General features: G+C 37.7%; 2 protein-coding genes and 1 long non-coding RNA gene across 3 annotated transcripts; all 3 read left to right on the top strand.

Annotated features, from left to right (window-relative positions):
- Window positions 1–390: 390 nt before the first annotated feature.
- Window positions 391–1,332, top strand: LOC110907417 (dehydration-responsive element-binding protein 1F). Its single transcript, XM_022152406.2, has one exon. It carries the CDS (start codon window positions 407–409, stop codon window positions 1,055–1,057), a length of 651 nt encoding a protein of 216 aa, XP_022008098.1. The 5' UTR covers window positions 391–406; the 3' UTR covers window positions 1,058–1,332.
- Window positions 1,333–3,167: 1,835 nt separating this feature from the next.
- On the top strand, window positions 3,168–4,758 carry LOC110907413. The gene is made up of 3 exons (XR_002573948.1): window positions 3,168–3,587; window positions 4,004–4,086; window positions 4,179–4,758. It is a non-coding gene; the product is annotated as an uncharacterized LOC110907413 (long non-coding RNA).
- A 4,203-nt stretch (window positions 4,759–8,961) lies between these two features.
- LOC118486430 lies at window positions 8,962–11,204 on the top strand. Its single transcript, XM_035982870.1, has 3 exons — window positions 8,962–9,642; window positions 9,754–10,353; window positions 10,884–11,204. The coding sequence occupies exons 1-3, from the start codon at window positions 8,962–8,964 to the stop codon at window positions 11,202–11,204; spliced, it is 1,602 nt and encodes a 533-aa protein (XP_035838763.1).
- Window positions 11,205–15,604: the final 4,400 nt, after the last annotated feature.

Genomic DNA, 15,604 nt, shown 5'->3' with positions numbered 1-15,604 from the left:
TGTTTTTAAATATATCTAACATTTACACAATTTTAAAAACGTTCGGCAAGAAGACGACATACCAACACCGGTTCGATTACAAACATATTTCGTGTATGTTGAACTTGTCTTAGTTTTCAGAAAATTCGAACTCCTATCTCAATCTGTGGTGGACCAGTTTCCGTCCGTTCTCTTTCGCGTTATATGCAAATGTTTTTATTTCTTTTGTATCTATGTGTTTACTTGGTCTTGAATCTTGCACGTGTTTTTAATGACAGTTGACAAGGTATAGATAACCAGCCTATCATGTCAATTTTCTGGTACTTCACAAGTCCTTTATTCATATTGTTTATTATAAATATTCATAAACCAAAAGTATTCACTATAAATTCACATCAACTTCTTCTACTCCTCTCGTATTACAAGAATGCAAACTGTTGAAGACGATTGTTCTTATTCGACTTCTTCGTCATCCTCGTCTCAAACCGAGGCTACCGAACTGCATGTATCCTCGTCAACGACGACTAAAAGAAAGGCGGGGAGGAAGAAGTTTAAGGAAACAAGACACCCCGTGTATAGGGGTGTCAGATTAAGAAATGGGTCCAAATGGGTTAGCGAAGTACGCGAGCCTAGTACGAAACATAGAATCTGGTTGGGAACTTTTCCCACTCCCGAAATGGCGGCTAGGGCTTATGATGCAGCAACCCTAGCTTTACGTGGCGATGGCTCGCCACTTAATTTTAGTGACTCGGCCCGTTTTATTAAACGGGCTGCGTCAACTTCTGATAGTGATATTAAACAAGCTGCTTTAGAGGCAGCTCTTGCATTTGGGCCAAGAGGGTATGACGTTGAGTCGTCGTCTTCGTTAGGGTGTTGTGAGGTGGGACAAGGCGGCGGAAACATGGCAGTGGAGGTGGCGGAGACGGGTTTTGTTGATGAAGAGATGGTGTTTAATATGCATGGTTTTTATAATAGCATGGCGGAGGGGTTAGTGATTACACCACCAGGCATGAAGAAGGGTTTTGACTGGAGTGATGACACTGATTCTAATATCGACTTGACTCTCTGGAGGCATTAGATGTAACAGCGGAACAAAATAGTCAGAGGGTCAAGTGACCCTCAGTTATCCTCTGATGGTCACTTGATCCTTTGGCCTTTGTTCCGCCATGGACCGAAGTACATCAAGCTTATTTTCAAATGTTGGAACAAGTTATTTTTTTTGTTTGTCTGGATATGTTTGCAGAAGATAAAGAACATACGACACACCTTTCAGATTCATGAATTATGGGTTCCAAAATTCTTGGAACAAATAGTTTTCGTTGCTTATATACTTTTTATATGGTTTACCTGTGTGAAAATTTTGGGACCTTCATCTATTGTTAATTGAGTTTACATGCTTTGTTGGATACGTTAGTGAAAAATTAACAGAAAAATTTGTGAAGAATGCTTTTTATTAACTTTGGACACAAGTAACTATATTTTTATGTGTTAAATACTTAAAGTATCTATCATATATGGCATTATAGTCTAGTGGCATCTTGAGGGTGTTATAAGGCCTTAAATCTTAGGTTCTGGGTTTGATTCTCACAATGAGGTTTTCCCAGATTTATTGTGTTTCCTCTTGAATTAGTATATAGGCATTATAACCTACTGGAGATGGATATGATCGGGTGGTTCCGCTGATTATACGATGATACTCCAGTGGTCCATCAGTGATCAAAACTTGCCGTTCAAAAAAAGTATCTATCACTTTTTGTTCCACTATGTGAGAGATTCGCAACCTACCATACCATGTAAATCTAAATATTGGCTAAAGTGGAAAATCCTGTGAATAATATGGAAACTTGTCATACACTCAAGAGTTGAGAGAAGGTTGAAAACATGAAGTGGTATTTAAACAAGAGTCTCTTAAGAATATTGTTTTCGTAGAAATAAGAAACTAGTGGCCGGTGACTCTAAAGAGGTAACCTAAGGGTGGGCGGGGTGTAGTTAGTAACTCCAAATCCAATCTAGGTACCTATATCCGATTAGGTACATCACCGCCAGTAAATCGAGTAGGGAATTCCTTGACTAGCCAAAAAAAAGCTTGTGTGTGTTTATGAGGGAAGATGGTGTAGGCTTCGGGTAGCTCAGGAATTTGGTTGCCAGTGGACGTAGGTTTCACAGGTTTAATTCGGACTAGATGAGCTGTACACCTCGTATTGGGTGTTGACAGGGTACTGACGGGTTACCTCCCGGCCACCCTGAGAGCTTCCAAAATGAGGATGAGGTGGTAAACTCTTAATTTGAAAACCCAACCCCACGGACTGCACATGTGATGCATCTTCCGTCCGACAACAAAGTCCTGCTTTCAAGTAGGGCTGGCAATTTCTACACGAACCTATACGAAGTTAATAGGTTTCTTGTTTAACCTTATCATGTTTCATGTCTATAACAGGTCGACACGTTAAGACCTGCTTAATTTTGTGTCTTAACAGCCACGTTTATAATTTTAAATAAAACAAAAATGTAAGGCTCCTAATTATATATATATATATACTTCAAAGTAAAGTTTATATTTAATAACAGGTCTTGTTCGTGTCTTAACAAGTCATCTTCATGTCTTAACAGATCGTATGATAATTTGATACTTTTTTCATGTCTTAATAGGTCATATCATGTAACATGTTTATTATCCGGTTCATGTTTGTGTTTGAAAAAATCTAACATGATAAGATTTCGTGTCTTGTTCATGTTTACCTGTTTCGGGTTGTGTCATATCATGTTTGTATCTTAACAGATCAGGTTGACACGATGTGCCACCCATACCTCCAAGTCCGCACTTGCGGACCACAGGTAGGCTTCACATTCACAAACTATACTGTATGTATATTACTTTATATAAAAGTTGGTTGCAAGGTTGAGGTTTGTAGAGGTTTTGTATTGCCAGAAAAAATAAAAGGTTAGGTTTTGTAAAAGGTTTTTACAAAAGACGGAGGTTTGTAAAAATAGCTTTGGAAGCTTAAAGTGGCACTAGCCCACGTAGAGACTTGATGTGAGAGGGGCACGTGCATTCAGGGCCGGCCCAATGGGCTTATGACTCTAGGCAAAAGCCTAGGGCCACCATGTTTAAAGGGCCACCAAATTTCTATAAGGTTTTTTATACTAGGCCCATCTTAACTCTATTACACTCAAGAACTTAGGCCCAAGTGTCCATATATTGCAATCCGTTAAACCCAATCCATAAAGAAACTCAAAGCGCGGCAACGTTCTTCGAAGAATCAGACTTGCGAATGAATCGAGGCAATAAAGAAACGTGAAATCAGGGCATCGATTGAGTAAACCGACGTGTAATCATCACAATTAGGGCGGTGGGCGACTTTAGGGCTTTCAGATTTGGGGCTAATCATCGCATGGCAATATCAATTGAATAACAGAGGTAACATTGTATCAACGGCTATATGGGCGAAATCAATATACATATTGCTCAAACCCTCAAACAGAAACTAAAATAAGTTTGTGATTTGTCGATTTGATTATTTGGAACTTGGAAGACAGACACTTCTTTCACTTAGTTTTGCGATTTCGCCTTGTGGTTGGCTTTGAACTTGGAAGACAGTGGCACTCAGGTTAAATATCCGATTATTCACATTTGCTGTTTAGGATGTATTTGCATATTTGAATTTGTGGTTTAGAGCTTATGCTTATTTCATTATTTGGTGATTTCAAGTTGTTGTTTAGGGAATTAGGGCCCATTTGTTGATTTCAGTTTGTTGTTTAGGCCTTTAGGGCTTGTTTGCTTATTGTAATTTGTTCTTTAGGACTCATTGTTAATCTCTTAAATAGATTTATATTTCAGCAATGTCAAATCGAATCCATACTTTTGATTGAATCTGGTTATTCAAAAAGGCAAAAAAAAAAAAAAAAAACAATGTAAACAAAGTGCTTTAATCGAATCACAAAAGCGAGAACTTCTAAATATATCGAAAAGGATAACTTTTTAGTTTATAATTGTCGTTCCTCTCGTCACTAAACGAAATCGCAGAACTGCAAGATCTCACCGAGGCTCTACTCACTGCTGCAGTGGTACGGGAGTGGACTGATGGGTGTGGGATTTAAACGACTCGGGTACGTTTACTGTTAAAACTTTTAAAAACAGATTACAAAGTGCTAAATTTCCAGATTTGGGGAATGATTTTGTGTAGAAAAACTGGGACCAGGCCAAAGTGAATTTTCTATCTTAGAGAATTTCCTTGGGAAGAATGTCGACGGTTATTGCTTTAGCCCGCAGAAATGTCCAAACGGGTTCAATTAGGTGCAAAATTTGAGAGCCAAAAGGATAAGAATGTGGACTACTTGTTTGTCAACTGTCAAGTGGTCCACTTGGTGTGGGATTATATTTCAAAATTGTGTAGAATCATATCTAGTATATTTGCATTCTTTGTCAAGGATATTTTGGGATGGCACCAGCTAATTCAAGGTATCACAAAGCGTAGAAAATTAGTGTAGACAGTGATGCAAGTGGCCATATGGGTGGTGTGGAGGAGCAGGAATGAACTCGTCTTTAACACTAAACAAGCATGCTTCGCTCCGATGATCGAAGAAATAAAGCATCTAGCGTATTTATGGATTAAAAGTCATTCGGTGCTAAAGGAAATCACATGGGATGAATGGTGTAAATTTAATGTTTCGAGTAAATGTAGTTAATGTGGTTCCTTTTGGACAAACTTCTTGTAATTGTGACGAGGGCTAACACACTGTTAGTCTGTTGATTTAACTAAATATACGTTTTTTGGCCGTTAAAAAAAATTGTCGGTCTCAAGGGCCTCCACTTTGTAGTTCGCTTAGGGTCTCCTAAAACATAGGAACGGCTCTGCGTGCATTTTGCCCTTTGTACCGACTATAAACATGACTCTTTTTTAATCAATTTTGCTCCATGCACATATGTGTTATTATATATTTTACCATGCATTCGGAGTTAATTTACTTATTTTTGTTTTCAACATTCCATTCACATGTGTATCCGTTATGAATTATGTATTTGTAGTAATATGTGTATGTTTTCCAAAAAATAATTTGACCGGAAATTATTGCTTTAAAGTTTCTTTAGATGGTAGGGAGGAGAGGGGACCATAGAGAATAATGAGAGAATAGTGGAAACAGATCTATTATTTATATAATTTTAATTTAATGTATTAAGTATAAAACTATATAATAATACTTATGATCTATAAGATAATGATATAAGAACTAAATTACATATCTACATAAATATACAGAGAGAAAATATACTAGGTTAGAATTTCATGTATTACACGTATTGAGTAAATGTAATGTTATATACATAGCAATATAAAATGTTGTCTTTTAAAAACTTATGTGTTGCACGAGTTGTATAAACTAGCGTGTCACACATGTTTGAATAACATAAAATTTAATTTGTTAACACGTACAATTGTCAAAATATGTATTTAAAAAGATAATCTTTGACTTGGTAATTATAACTTTTGTTTAATTTAATTTTTAATACATTTTTTCAACTAAATATTAGTTTTTTATTGAATTAATAAATATTAATTCAATTAAATGTACTTAGTCTTTTAAATATTATTTTAGCACAATTAAATTAACTTAAATCATAACTATAAATATATAAATACATATGAAAAAAATTAGATTTCTTATATACCAACTATCTTTTTATTATTTAACACATTGTATTTTTCTCATCCATACAATACAACCACATTAAATATTTAAAAATAAATAAATAACTCACAAAAATAACTATGATCATTATTATTTTATATATGTTGTAGTGTTATACAGATTTATGAAAGGGTTATATGATGTTATATACTATTCGTAGTGTTTTATAGAGATTCGTAGTGTTATATACTTATTACAGTGCTGAATGGTGGTTGCAGTATTATGTATAATGTTGTAATGCTATACAGAGTTATAAAAAGGGTTATATGGTGTTATATACTATTCATAGTGTTTTATAGTGATTTGTAGTGTTATATCTTGTTTTGTAGTGTTATATACTTATTACAGTGTTATGAACTGTTGAATGGTGTTTTGTAGTCTTATATACTTATTACAGTGCTGAATGGTGGTTGCATGTAACACCCCGAAAATATAAAACTTTATATTAGAATTATAAAGTGTAAAATAAACAAGAATAAACTAATTAGAGATATAAATAACCTAGTTAGTTAACTATCTTGTAATAACATGGAGTTTGAATAAAAACATCTAAATTAGAAAAGCACAAATAGTTTACGGGCCAAAGTTGCTAAAAATCAAACTAGATTTGATAAAAACAAAAAAATTAAAATCCAAACACATAATTGTGTGTTGGGATCGATCTAGAACACAGGAGGGCGACCAACTCACCTTCCAAACCCTAGTTTCACAAAATTGCTCAAAATGAGGGCTCTAATCTGTTCCAAATCGATTTCTAAGCGCAAATTAGTGATCACCTCGTTGAAGGGATCATAAGGTATGCTTAATTTCATCATTTAACTTCATCTCAGATTCTTGGTAAATTGTGAAATCGAAAATGGAACTTGATTTTGTGATGAATAGATGGAACTTGTAATAGAAACAAGTCTAGGAGTGAATTTTAGATGATAATTTGCTGAAATTAGATAGAAAATTATGAAACTCATGATAACCCATTCATAGGTTAAGTGGGTTTTGCAAAATAGGATGAACACAAGAGTTATAACTATCACAAGTAGTATTACTTGATGTCTATATGATGATTTTGATGATAGTATGCATGCTTGACATGATGGAATCGAAATGTGTGATTATAATTGGCGAAAATAACAAGTTATGAACTTGATTCTAATTATATAAAAATTAAACCCGTTAGGTGTTCGACAAAATGCCTAAGTGAAGAATTAAGTGTTAAAAATCGAATAAAACGCATGTTTGATTATTATGACAATGCGTTAAAGTGCATAAAAAGAGTTCTAAAAACATTGTGAATTGAACTCCTTTAGGCAAGGAGTCCGGATCGTCAAGTGGACAAGCCAGAGGGGATACGTGCTTGAAAGGGGTGCTCTAAAGGTACGTGGCTTTAGTCCCGTTAGATTTTGCATAAACATTTGGATATAATTTGTTAATGGTGTCATAGTGTAGTATATGTGTTTGGTGTGTCATTGAAGTGACGAAGCTCACTCGACAATCAAACGGGTCAAAATGATGGTGAGAAATAATTAGGTTTGTCATTAAAGTGATGGTTTTTCCTTGACAACCAAACGGGTCAAATCTATGTCTCTAAGACATTAACTATTGAAGTGACTTAGACGTCACAAAATGAGTTGGTGTTATGAGTGCGTAAGCCAAGAAATGGATACGCTAAATTGGTTTAATGAACCTATGATATTGGGTCAAATGTTCAAGATTATAATCTTGTAGACATTGCATAAATTAGTAAGCTTGAAAACATAAGGTAACAAGCATGACACTAAGGTGTGCGCAAATCGTATGATTGAAGTGAAACATAGATGTTAGATAAGCCCGGGATTAGGTCAAAATGTTGGTAATTGTTAGTGTTAACAAATATGTAAAGTGATGTAAAAACCAAACGGGTCGAAAAATTATAAAAAGGATTTATAAGCCATTAGCTTATAAATCAGATTTTATGTAAACTAAGATGGTAAATGGATCCGTATTTAAATTACGGACGCGTGGGAAAAAGAATCGCGTAAATCGGGTTTGTAAATCGAAAGTTATGACATTTTAAAGTTTGAAATTGAAAATAACATTGCTGGGCAAATATGCAGCTCCAAACAACAAACTTACTGTCGAAATGAGGTGCTCGCGACACACGACGCCAAGCCATGATCACCGTCGCGGGCCGCGAAAGATGAGGCATGATCTGTCGCGGGGCGCGACAAACCCTAATTGCTGCATTTTTGTTTTGTTTTCGTTGTTTGGCAATAGAACTTATATATACGTGATATTATGTTGTCAAAACTAACAATTGATGTGGTTTTGACCTTAGGTAATGCTCGTTTTATTTCGGATGTCAATCAAGCAAGGAATCAAGAACCGAACACAAGTATTGAAGCTTCCGCACTAATCTAATCATGTTTAGACAATGTTGTTTTTAAACACTACTAAATGTTGGATGTTTTAAACTAGCTAGTTGATTATGTTAACACACTATAACGATGTATATCTTAGTTTATTAACTAAGTTTTTGTTAATTATGCATTTTTTTTAAAAGTGCGTATTTTATGATAAAATAATAAATAAATTAGACGGGTGTTACAAGTTGGTAATCAGAGCTCAAGGTTGTTAAGAAAGTGTGTTCGGTTCAAGCTTGATCAAACATCCGGTAAGAGTTAATTATTTTAGTAGACTTATTAAAAGTAGAAGGGAAATATGAATTGACGTGCACGGGAAGAGCGTGTTAACACACTCAAACCCGGAAAGTGCACTAAATGAGAACGGTTAAAGCAAGTTATGAACTTGGCTAAACCGAAGCAAATAAAATATATGTTATAGATCAAATGTTTAACAATTGGAGTAAACATTTCAGTTTCAAAGATGACGGAAAAAGGTAATGATGATGCGGTGCCGATAGTCACCGAGCAAATGAAAGAAGTGATTGCCGAGGAGGTAGGAAAGGCAATCGAAAATAGCCTATCCGGTTTTATAGATAAGATCCAAAACACGGTACTTGCGGTAGTCGAAGAGAGGATCAAGAAGTTGGAAGATAGTACCAACACAGCAAAGGAAAAATCTGGAGAGCGCAAGGGCTGCTCATACAAGGAATTCATGGCATGTAAACCACCACTTTATAATGGAGAGGTGGATCCGATAATATGCCAATGATGGTTAAGCGATATTGAGGGGGTGTTTCAGAGAACTCACTGCGACACAAATGACTTCGTAGCTTATGGTACGGGTCAGCTGAGAGGTCAAGCAAAAGATTGGTGGGATAACAAGAAAAAGGAGATTGGAAGCGAAGCGGCAAGGGCAATGACATGGGACGAGTTTAAGGTACCATTCCTTAAACACCACAGTCCCAAGGCAGTTATCAACCGAATCAAGGATGAATTTATTCAGCTAAGGCAAAAAGGTGAATCTATCGATAAGATCACGGGGATCTTTCTTGACAAACCAAGATTTTGTGACGAGTTGGTGACGTCCGAAGAGCAGAAAGTGTATTATTATTATAATATGCTGAGTGCAGAATATCGGGAGTTTATGACTCCCTCGAAATACGAGACTCTCACTGAAATCATTAACACTGCTCGAGAAAGGGAGATAGAGCTGAAAAAGCAAATTGAGAGAGGTGAACGAAGGGCACAAGTTGTTAATCCAAGCCCTACGAAGAAGGCGCGTACAACAAAGTCGTCTAAGAAACAAGAAGGGAAAGGCGGGTCGCCGAGTTGTAAGGTCTGTGGTAAAGGGCACAAGGGCGAGTGTCGGTTCAAAGATAAGCCGTGCCCTATATGCGGAAAGTCAGGGCATACGGCTGCATTATGCCCGGGAAAAGTGTCGGTTTGTTATAAGTGCTACCAGCCGGGCCATAAGAAATCAGAATGCCTGGAGTTAGTTGGAAAGAAGGATGGCAAGGATTCGCAAACAGAAACTCCAAAATCAAAGGCCATATCCTTCCAGTTAACCACGGCCGAGGCAAAGAGGGAACCCGATGTGGTCTCAAGTATATTCGCCATAAATTCAATTCCTGCACATGTGTTATTTGATACGGGCGCAAATAAATCCTTTATTTCACATGGATTTATTCGACATCCTTCATTTATATAGACAAAATTACCTACGCCTCTAGAAGTAGAAATAGGTGACAACAAAAGTTTTATCGTGTGTGACGTGTGTCAAGATTGTAAGATGAGTATTGATGGTGAAGAATACTCAATAGACCTGATCCTGATGTGGATGGGAGAATTCCAAGTAGTGGTCGGGATGGATTGGTTATCTCGACATCACGCAAAGGTCGTGTGTTTCCGCAAGGAGATAAAACTAACGTCTCTAAGTGGAAAACACGTTACCATCAATGGCGAGAAAGGGGGTAATCCCGTAATATGCTCAATGTTAAAAGCCCACAAACTTATGAAACGCGGATGTAGAGCGTTCATGATATACGCGAACGAACCAGACAAGAGATCGCCAAAGATTGAAGACGTACTGGTGGTACGTGAGTATGCTGATGTGTTTCCAGAGGATTTGCCGGGAATACCACTTGAACGGGAAGTAGAGTTCGGAATCGAATTGATTCCGGGTGCGAAACCTGTGGCCAAGGCGTCGTATCGGCTCGCGCCATCGGAGCTACAAGAATTGATGTCTCAGATTCAAGACCTGCTCGATAAGGAGTTTATTAGGCCGAGTGTGTCTCCATGGGGCACACTGGTGCTATTTGTGAAAAAGAAGGATGGGAGCATGCGAATGTGTATCGATTACCGGGAGTTAAATAAACTCATGGTGAAGAATTGATACCCGCTCCCAAGAATTGATGACCTATTTGACCAACTACAAGGTGCGACTTGGTTCTCCAAGATTGACCTTAGATTAGGGTATCATCAGTTGAAGGTCAAGGAGGAGGATGTACCGAAGACGGCCTTTCGTACACGGTACAGACCTTATGAATTTCTCGTCATGTCCTTCGGATTGACCAATGCGCCCACGACTTTCATGTACCTCATGAACCGGGTTTGCAAGACGATGTTGGACAAGTCGGTGATAGTATTCATCGACGACATCTTAGTATATTCAAAGAATGAAGCAGAACATGCAAGCCATTTACGTGAAGTGTTGGAAATGCTAAGAAGATAGAAATAGAAGTAGTGGCGTGATGGAATCCACCAAAGTATCCTTCGGAAATCAGGAGCTTTTTGGGGCTTGCGGGATATTATAGGAGATTCATACAAGATTTCTCCAAGATTGTCGCGCCGTTGACCAAATTAACTCGTAAAGATGAAAAGTTTATATGGGGCGATGATCAAGAAAAAGCATTCCAAACGCTCAAAGAAAAATTGACTCATGCTCCGGTATTAACATTGCCGGACGGAGTTGATGATATGGTAGTTTACTCGGATGCGTCACATTCGGGGCTCGGGTGCATTTTGATGCAACGAGGCAAGGTTATAGCCTATGCCTCAAGACAACTGAAGACTCATGAAAAGAAATACCCTACACACGATCTCGAGTTGGCGGCGGTGGTATTTGCCTTAAAGATTTGGAGGCATTATTTGTATGGGTAAAATGCACTATCTTTATCGACCATAAAAGTTTGAAATATTTCTTCGATCAGAAGGAATTAAACATGAGATAGAGGCGGTGGTTAGAAACAGTCAAAGATTTTGATCGTGATATACATTACCATCCCGGGAAAGCTAATGTGGTGGCGGACGCGTTGAGTCGAAAGGTGGACTATACACCAATTCGAGTACGATCGATGCAACTAATTGTAACATTGGGTCTACTTGAACGAATCCGAAAATCTCAAGTTGAAGCAATGAAAGAGGAAAATTTGAAGAAAGAAAGGATAATTGGCCAATTGAAAGAATTGGTGGATGGTAACAACGGGTTAAAGACTCGTTTCGGGAGAATATGGGTCCCAAATTCGTGTGGAGTCAAGACGCTTATACTTGACGAAGCCCATAAATCCCGTTATTCTATCCATCCAGGGGCGACCAAGATGTATAATGATTTAAAGCAAAACTATTGGTGGCCCGGAGTGAAAAGAGATGTTGTAAAGTATGTGGAGAAGTGCTTGACCTGTTTGCAAGTCAAGGCAGAGCAGCAAAAGCCATATGGTAAACTGCAACCGTTGGAGATCCCAGTGTGGAAATGGGAGCAAATCACAATGGATTTATTGACCAAACTGCCCAAAACCAACCGCGGATATGATGCTATATGGGTAGTTGTGGATAGATTGACAAAAAGTGCTCACTTCATTCCGATTCGTGAGACTTATACGTCCGAAAAAATGTCAGAAGTGTACACCAATGAAATAGTGGCACACCACGGAGTACCGATATCCATCGTGTCCGATAGAGATACTCGGTTTACTTCAACCTTTTGGCACGAATTCCAAGAGCGAATGGGGACCAAACTGTTCATTAGCACAGCATACCATCCACAAACGGATGGACAAAGTGAAAGAACAATACAAACGTTGGAAGATATGTTACGGGCATGTATTATCGACTTTGGGGGAAGTTGGGATGTTCATATAATAACAGTTACCACGCAAGCATCGGTATGGCTCCGTACGAGATGCTTTACGGTAGAAAATTCCGAACCCCGGTGTGTTGGGATGAGGTAGGTCCACGTGAGCTTGCACATAAGTGTAACACCCCGAAAATCTAAATCATAATTTTAAATGTGATGTCGGTATATAAACAAGTGAACTAACTAGGATTAAAAATAACCTAGTTAGATAAAAGTTTTGTAGTAACTTATAAGTGGGTTAAAGCACTAAAAATATGAACTAAATGATAGTTGAGGGACCAAAAGTGTTTAAATTGAAAATAATTATAATAAAACATAATTTAAACACAAAACACACACTTGTGTGTGTGCTGGGTCGATCAAAACACAGAGGGGGCGACCAGGTTTCTCCAAGAACCCTAACTTTCATAAATCTCACATATTGAAGGCTCAAATCAGTTGCAAAACGAAATCCGAGCTTAGATTGGTGATCTCCATTGTAAGGGGGTCATAAGGTATGTGAAATTTGATAAGAAATCTCTATTTGAATTTCTGATGAACTTAGAGAATTCAAAATTCATTGTTGCATGATTGTTATATGGGTGGAACAGGAACAATATAGTGTCTAGGAGTAAACCCTAGACACAAATACCCCCACACTTGAATCTTTGCTTGTCCTCAAGCAAAACTCTTTATAATGTGGCTTTACACTCCCAAATGGAATGGGTAGAAGAGAAGGTTTTTTGGGCTTGTCATAGAGTGTCGGGATTTCCAAGATTCTTTATTAAGTTGTATTTTTATTTATTTACAATCATGTTCGTCATGATTTATTAAAACGTTTCATAAGATAAATTACTTATTAGGGCATAACATGCCTTTTTAAAATTTCCTTTATATACAAGTTCACATACCTCATGGGGGATCACTCAACACTCGGCCGAAGGTGTATTTTTAGTGGATCACTCGAGAGCGACATGGAACTTACTCCTACCATAAGTTTGCCAAGCAATCAATCCTCCTTCTTTTTAACTATACACCTTTGTAAATATCAAGAGGACTTTTTTGGGTGAAGGGTTAGACTTGGGCTAAAGGTGGGTGGTTGGGTTAGTGGTTAGTAAAAGGGCGAAAAGCGTAAAAAGCGTCGGTTTTTGAAAGACTTTTTATTTTTGACAATTTATTTTGATGAACCATTTCTTTTCAAACAAAGTTATTTTTGATGAACTTGTTTGTTTATTTGGTTTCATCATATCATTCATTTTTTTTTCATAAGTCATAAGAAAAACCGAGCTTTGTTACTAAAAGAAAGGGTTAAAATAAAAAGGGTTTTGGTGGGTAAAAAGGGTGTTTGTTTTGGGTTAAGAAATGAAAAGGTTTAGGCTCAAAGGGGTTAACTAGGGGGATTTTTGGTAGGTAGTAAAAAATTGAAAAATAATGGTGTAGAAAGAAAAAGGGTTAGTCCTAATGCCTCCATCATTTACTTACTCGGGTTTAAGTTGGTAAGGACCGGGAATGCATTGTCGTGGCAAGTTCTAGAGTTGCAAGAACCAAGCGGCTATTCACACAAGAAACGAAAAATGAGCATTTAGTGTAAAGATATGTATTTGTATGCTCAATAAAGGCTCAAAACTCACTTTTGTGGGAATGGGTTTTTATGTGATCAAGTATATATAATCAAATTTTAACGAAGCTTGTCATGCCGTTTCATAATTTTCTTATGTTGGTTCATTTTATCACGACGCTATCGGTTGTAAATTTGTAAAAATATAACCTTGTTAGAACTTGAAATTCCCAACTTAAACTTAGACAAGTAAAAAAAATGAAAATTTTTGAAAAAAAATTGGGGTGATTAGCGGTTCCAATAGAGTTTTATGTAATGCTTGTTAATTAGGACTTGCAAGATTCAAAGTTTTAGCATCCCCCCCCACACTTAAATTACACATTGTCCTCAATGTGTCCCAAAAATAAGTTTTTAGGTCGATTGAATGTGTAAAAGGGCGTTAAAAGCAAAATTTTATGTTACTGGGCGCCTGGACATGCCCCGTGGTGACCGGGCACGGCCCCATGTTCAAGTGCCAGCAACAGAAATTTGTAAAAAGAAACAGAAGCCTGGACACGGGGCGTGTTCAGTGAACACAGCCCATGTCCAGTTACCTGAATTGGGCATTTTCTGCAGACGGCCCGTGCGGAACTTGCTATAACGATGAAATTTTGTCGGTAAGTTATGTTTTCGTGCATGGGGTGATGTTTCTCGTTTCCCTTGTCATCCTTCACTATCCTGAGTGTGTTTTAACCATTACAACATCATCCAAACACTAAAACCATCATTTTTATTAAAGTCATAGAGAGAATTACATAACGTTCCTGGAAAATTAAAAGAAGAAAAAAAAATCCTAAACTAGATAGGTCAAGTGATACATAAAATTATCATAAGGAGTTCACTTTTTCATTAGGAACCAAAATCCCTGAAATAGTTTTCCGGTATTGAGAAGTGTAGTAGGACTCTCGACCGAGGGTTATTTTCCTAGACGTTGTTAAAGCCATTCCTCTATCTCTCTTGGGAGGAAGAAGGCGGCTTCGTTTTCCTCAACATCTTGTGGAGGAGGAGAAACACCAACCGGGACCCCTTGTAATATGTCGTGAGGAGGTCCTGGGTGTATGGTGTACCACTCGGCTGGTATGATGACTTCAGGCACCACGTTCCATGCCCTTTGGGTTACTATTGGCACCAAAGGAGGAGAGGCGAGAATGTTCAAACTCTGGTGCAAGAGGTTGACCTCCCGGAGACATGCTTCCAGTCCCACCGTTAGGTGATTGATACGTTCAACCAATGCTTCTTCCACCCCCGTCATTTCATCAATAGCCTCTCTTAAGGCGTAAACATAGTTTACAAGAGAATCTTCCGCCGTTGATGACCTCCTCCCCTGTCAGTTGTTCCTTGAGTGTGATGAAGACGTTCCGCTTGTTCTGCTCGCCATTCTGGGAAAACAGACCAAAAAGGGCTCAATTTATATGAAACAGTACCTTGGACACGGCCCCGTGTTCAATGAACACGGCCCCGTGTCCAATTGTCTGCAGGTTTTTAAAGCAAGGAATCTTGGAGTTTTAAATTATTTTTTTCAATTTGTAGGTTAATTTTAAGCATCATAAATAATTCAAACAAAGTTGTATAAATTGTTTTAAGCAAGATTCCTTGAATAATGACCTTACAAACATCACAATAAAGGTTGAAATCAAGAAGCTCCCAAGCTTTAATGGAGGTAGTAATTGGAAATTGAAGAAGAAACAATGAACAAAAGTGGAAAAGACAAGATGGTTCTTGAGAACCTTCTTTTAGAACATACCTAGGATGGTATGAGTGAAGATCCCAGAAATCTCTGTCTTTTGGAGTGGTCCAAATGAGCTGGAATCTTGCTGCATTTATAGAAAACGACAGCACGCTGGACACGGC

The sequence above is a fragment of the Helianthus annuus genome, chromosome 2 (genome assembly GCF_002127325.2).
Source record: "Helianthus annuus cultivar XRQ/B chromosome 2, HanXRQr2.0-SUNRISE, whole genome shotgun sequence".
In the NCBI taxonomy this organism is placed as follows: domain Eukaryota; kingdom Viridiplantae; phylum Streptophyta; class Magnoliopsida; order Asterales; family Asteraceae; genus Helianthus; species Helianthus annuus.
This window is presented reverse-complemented; position numbering and strand designations above follow the sequence as displayed.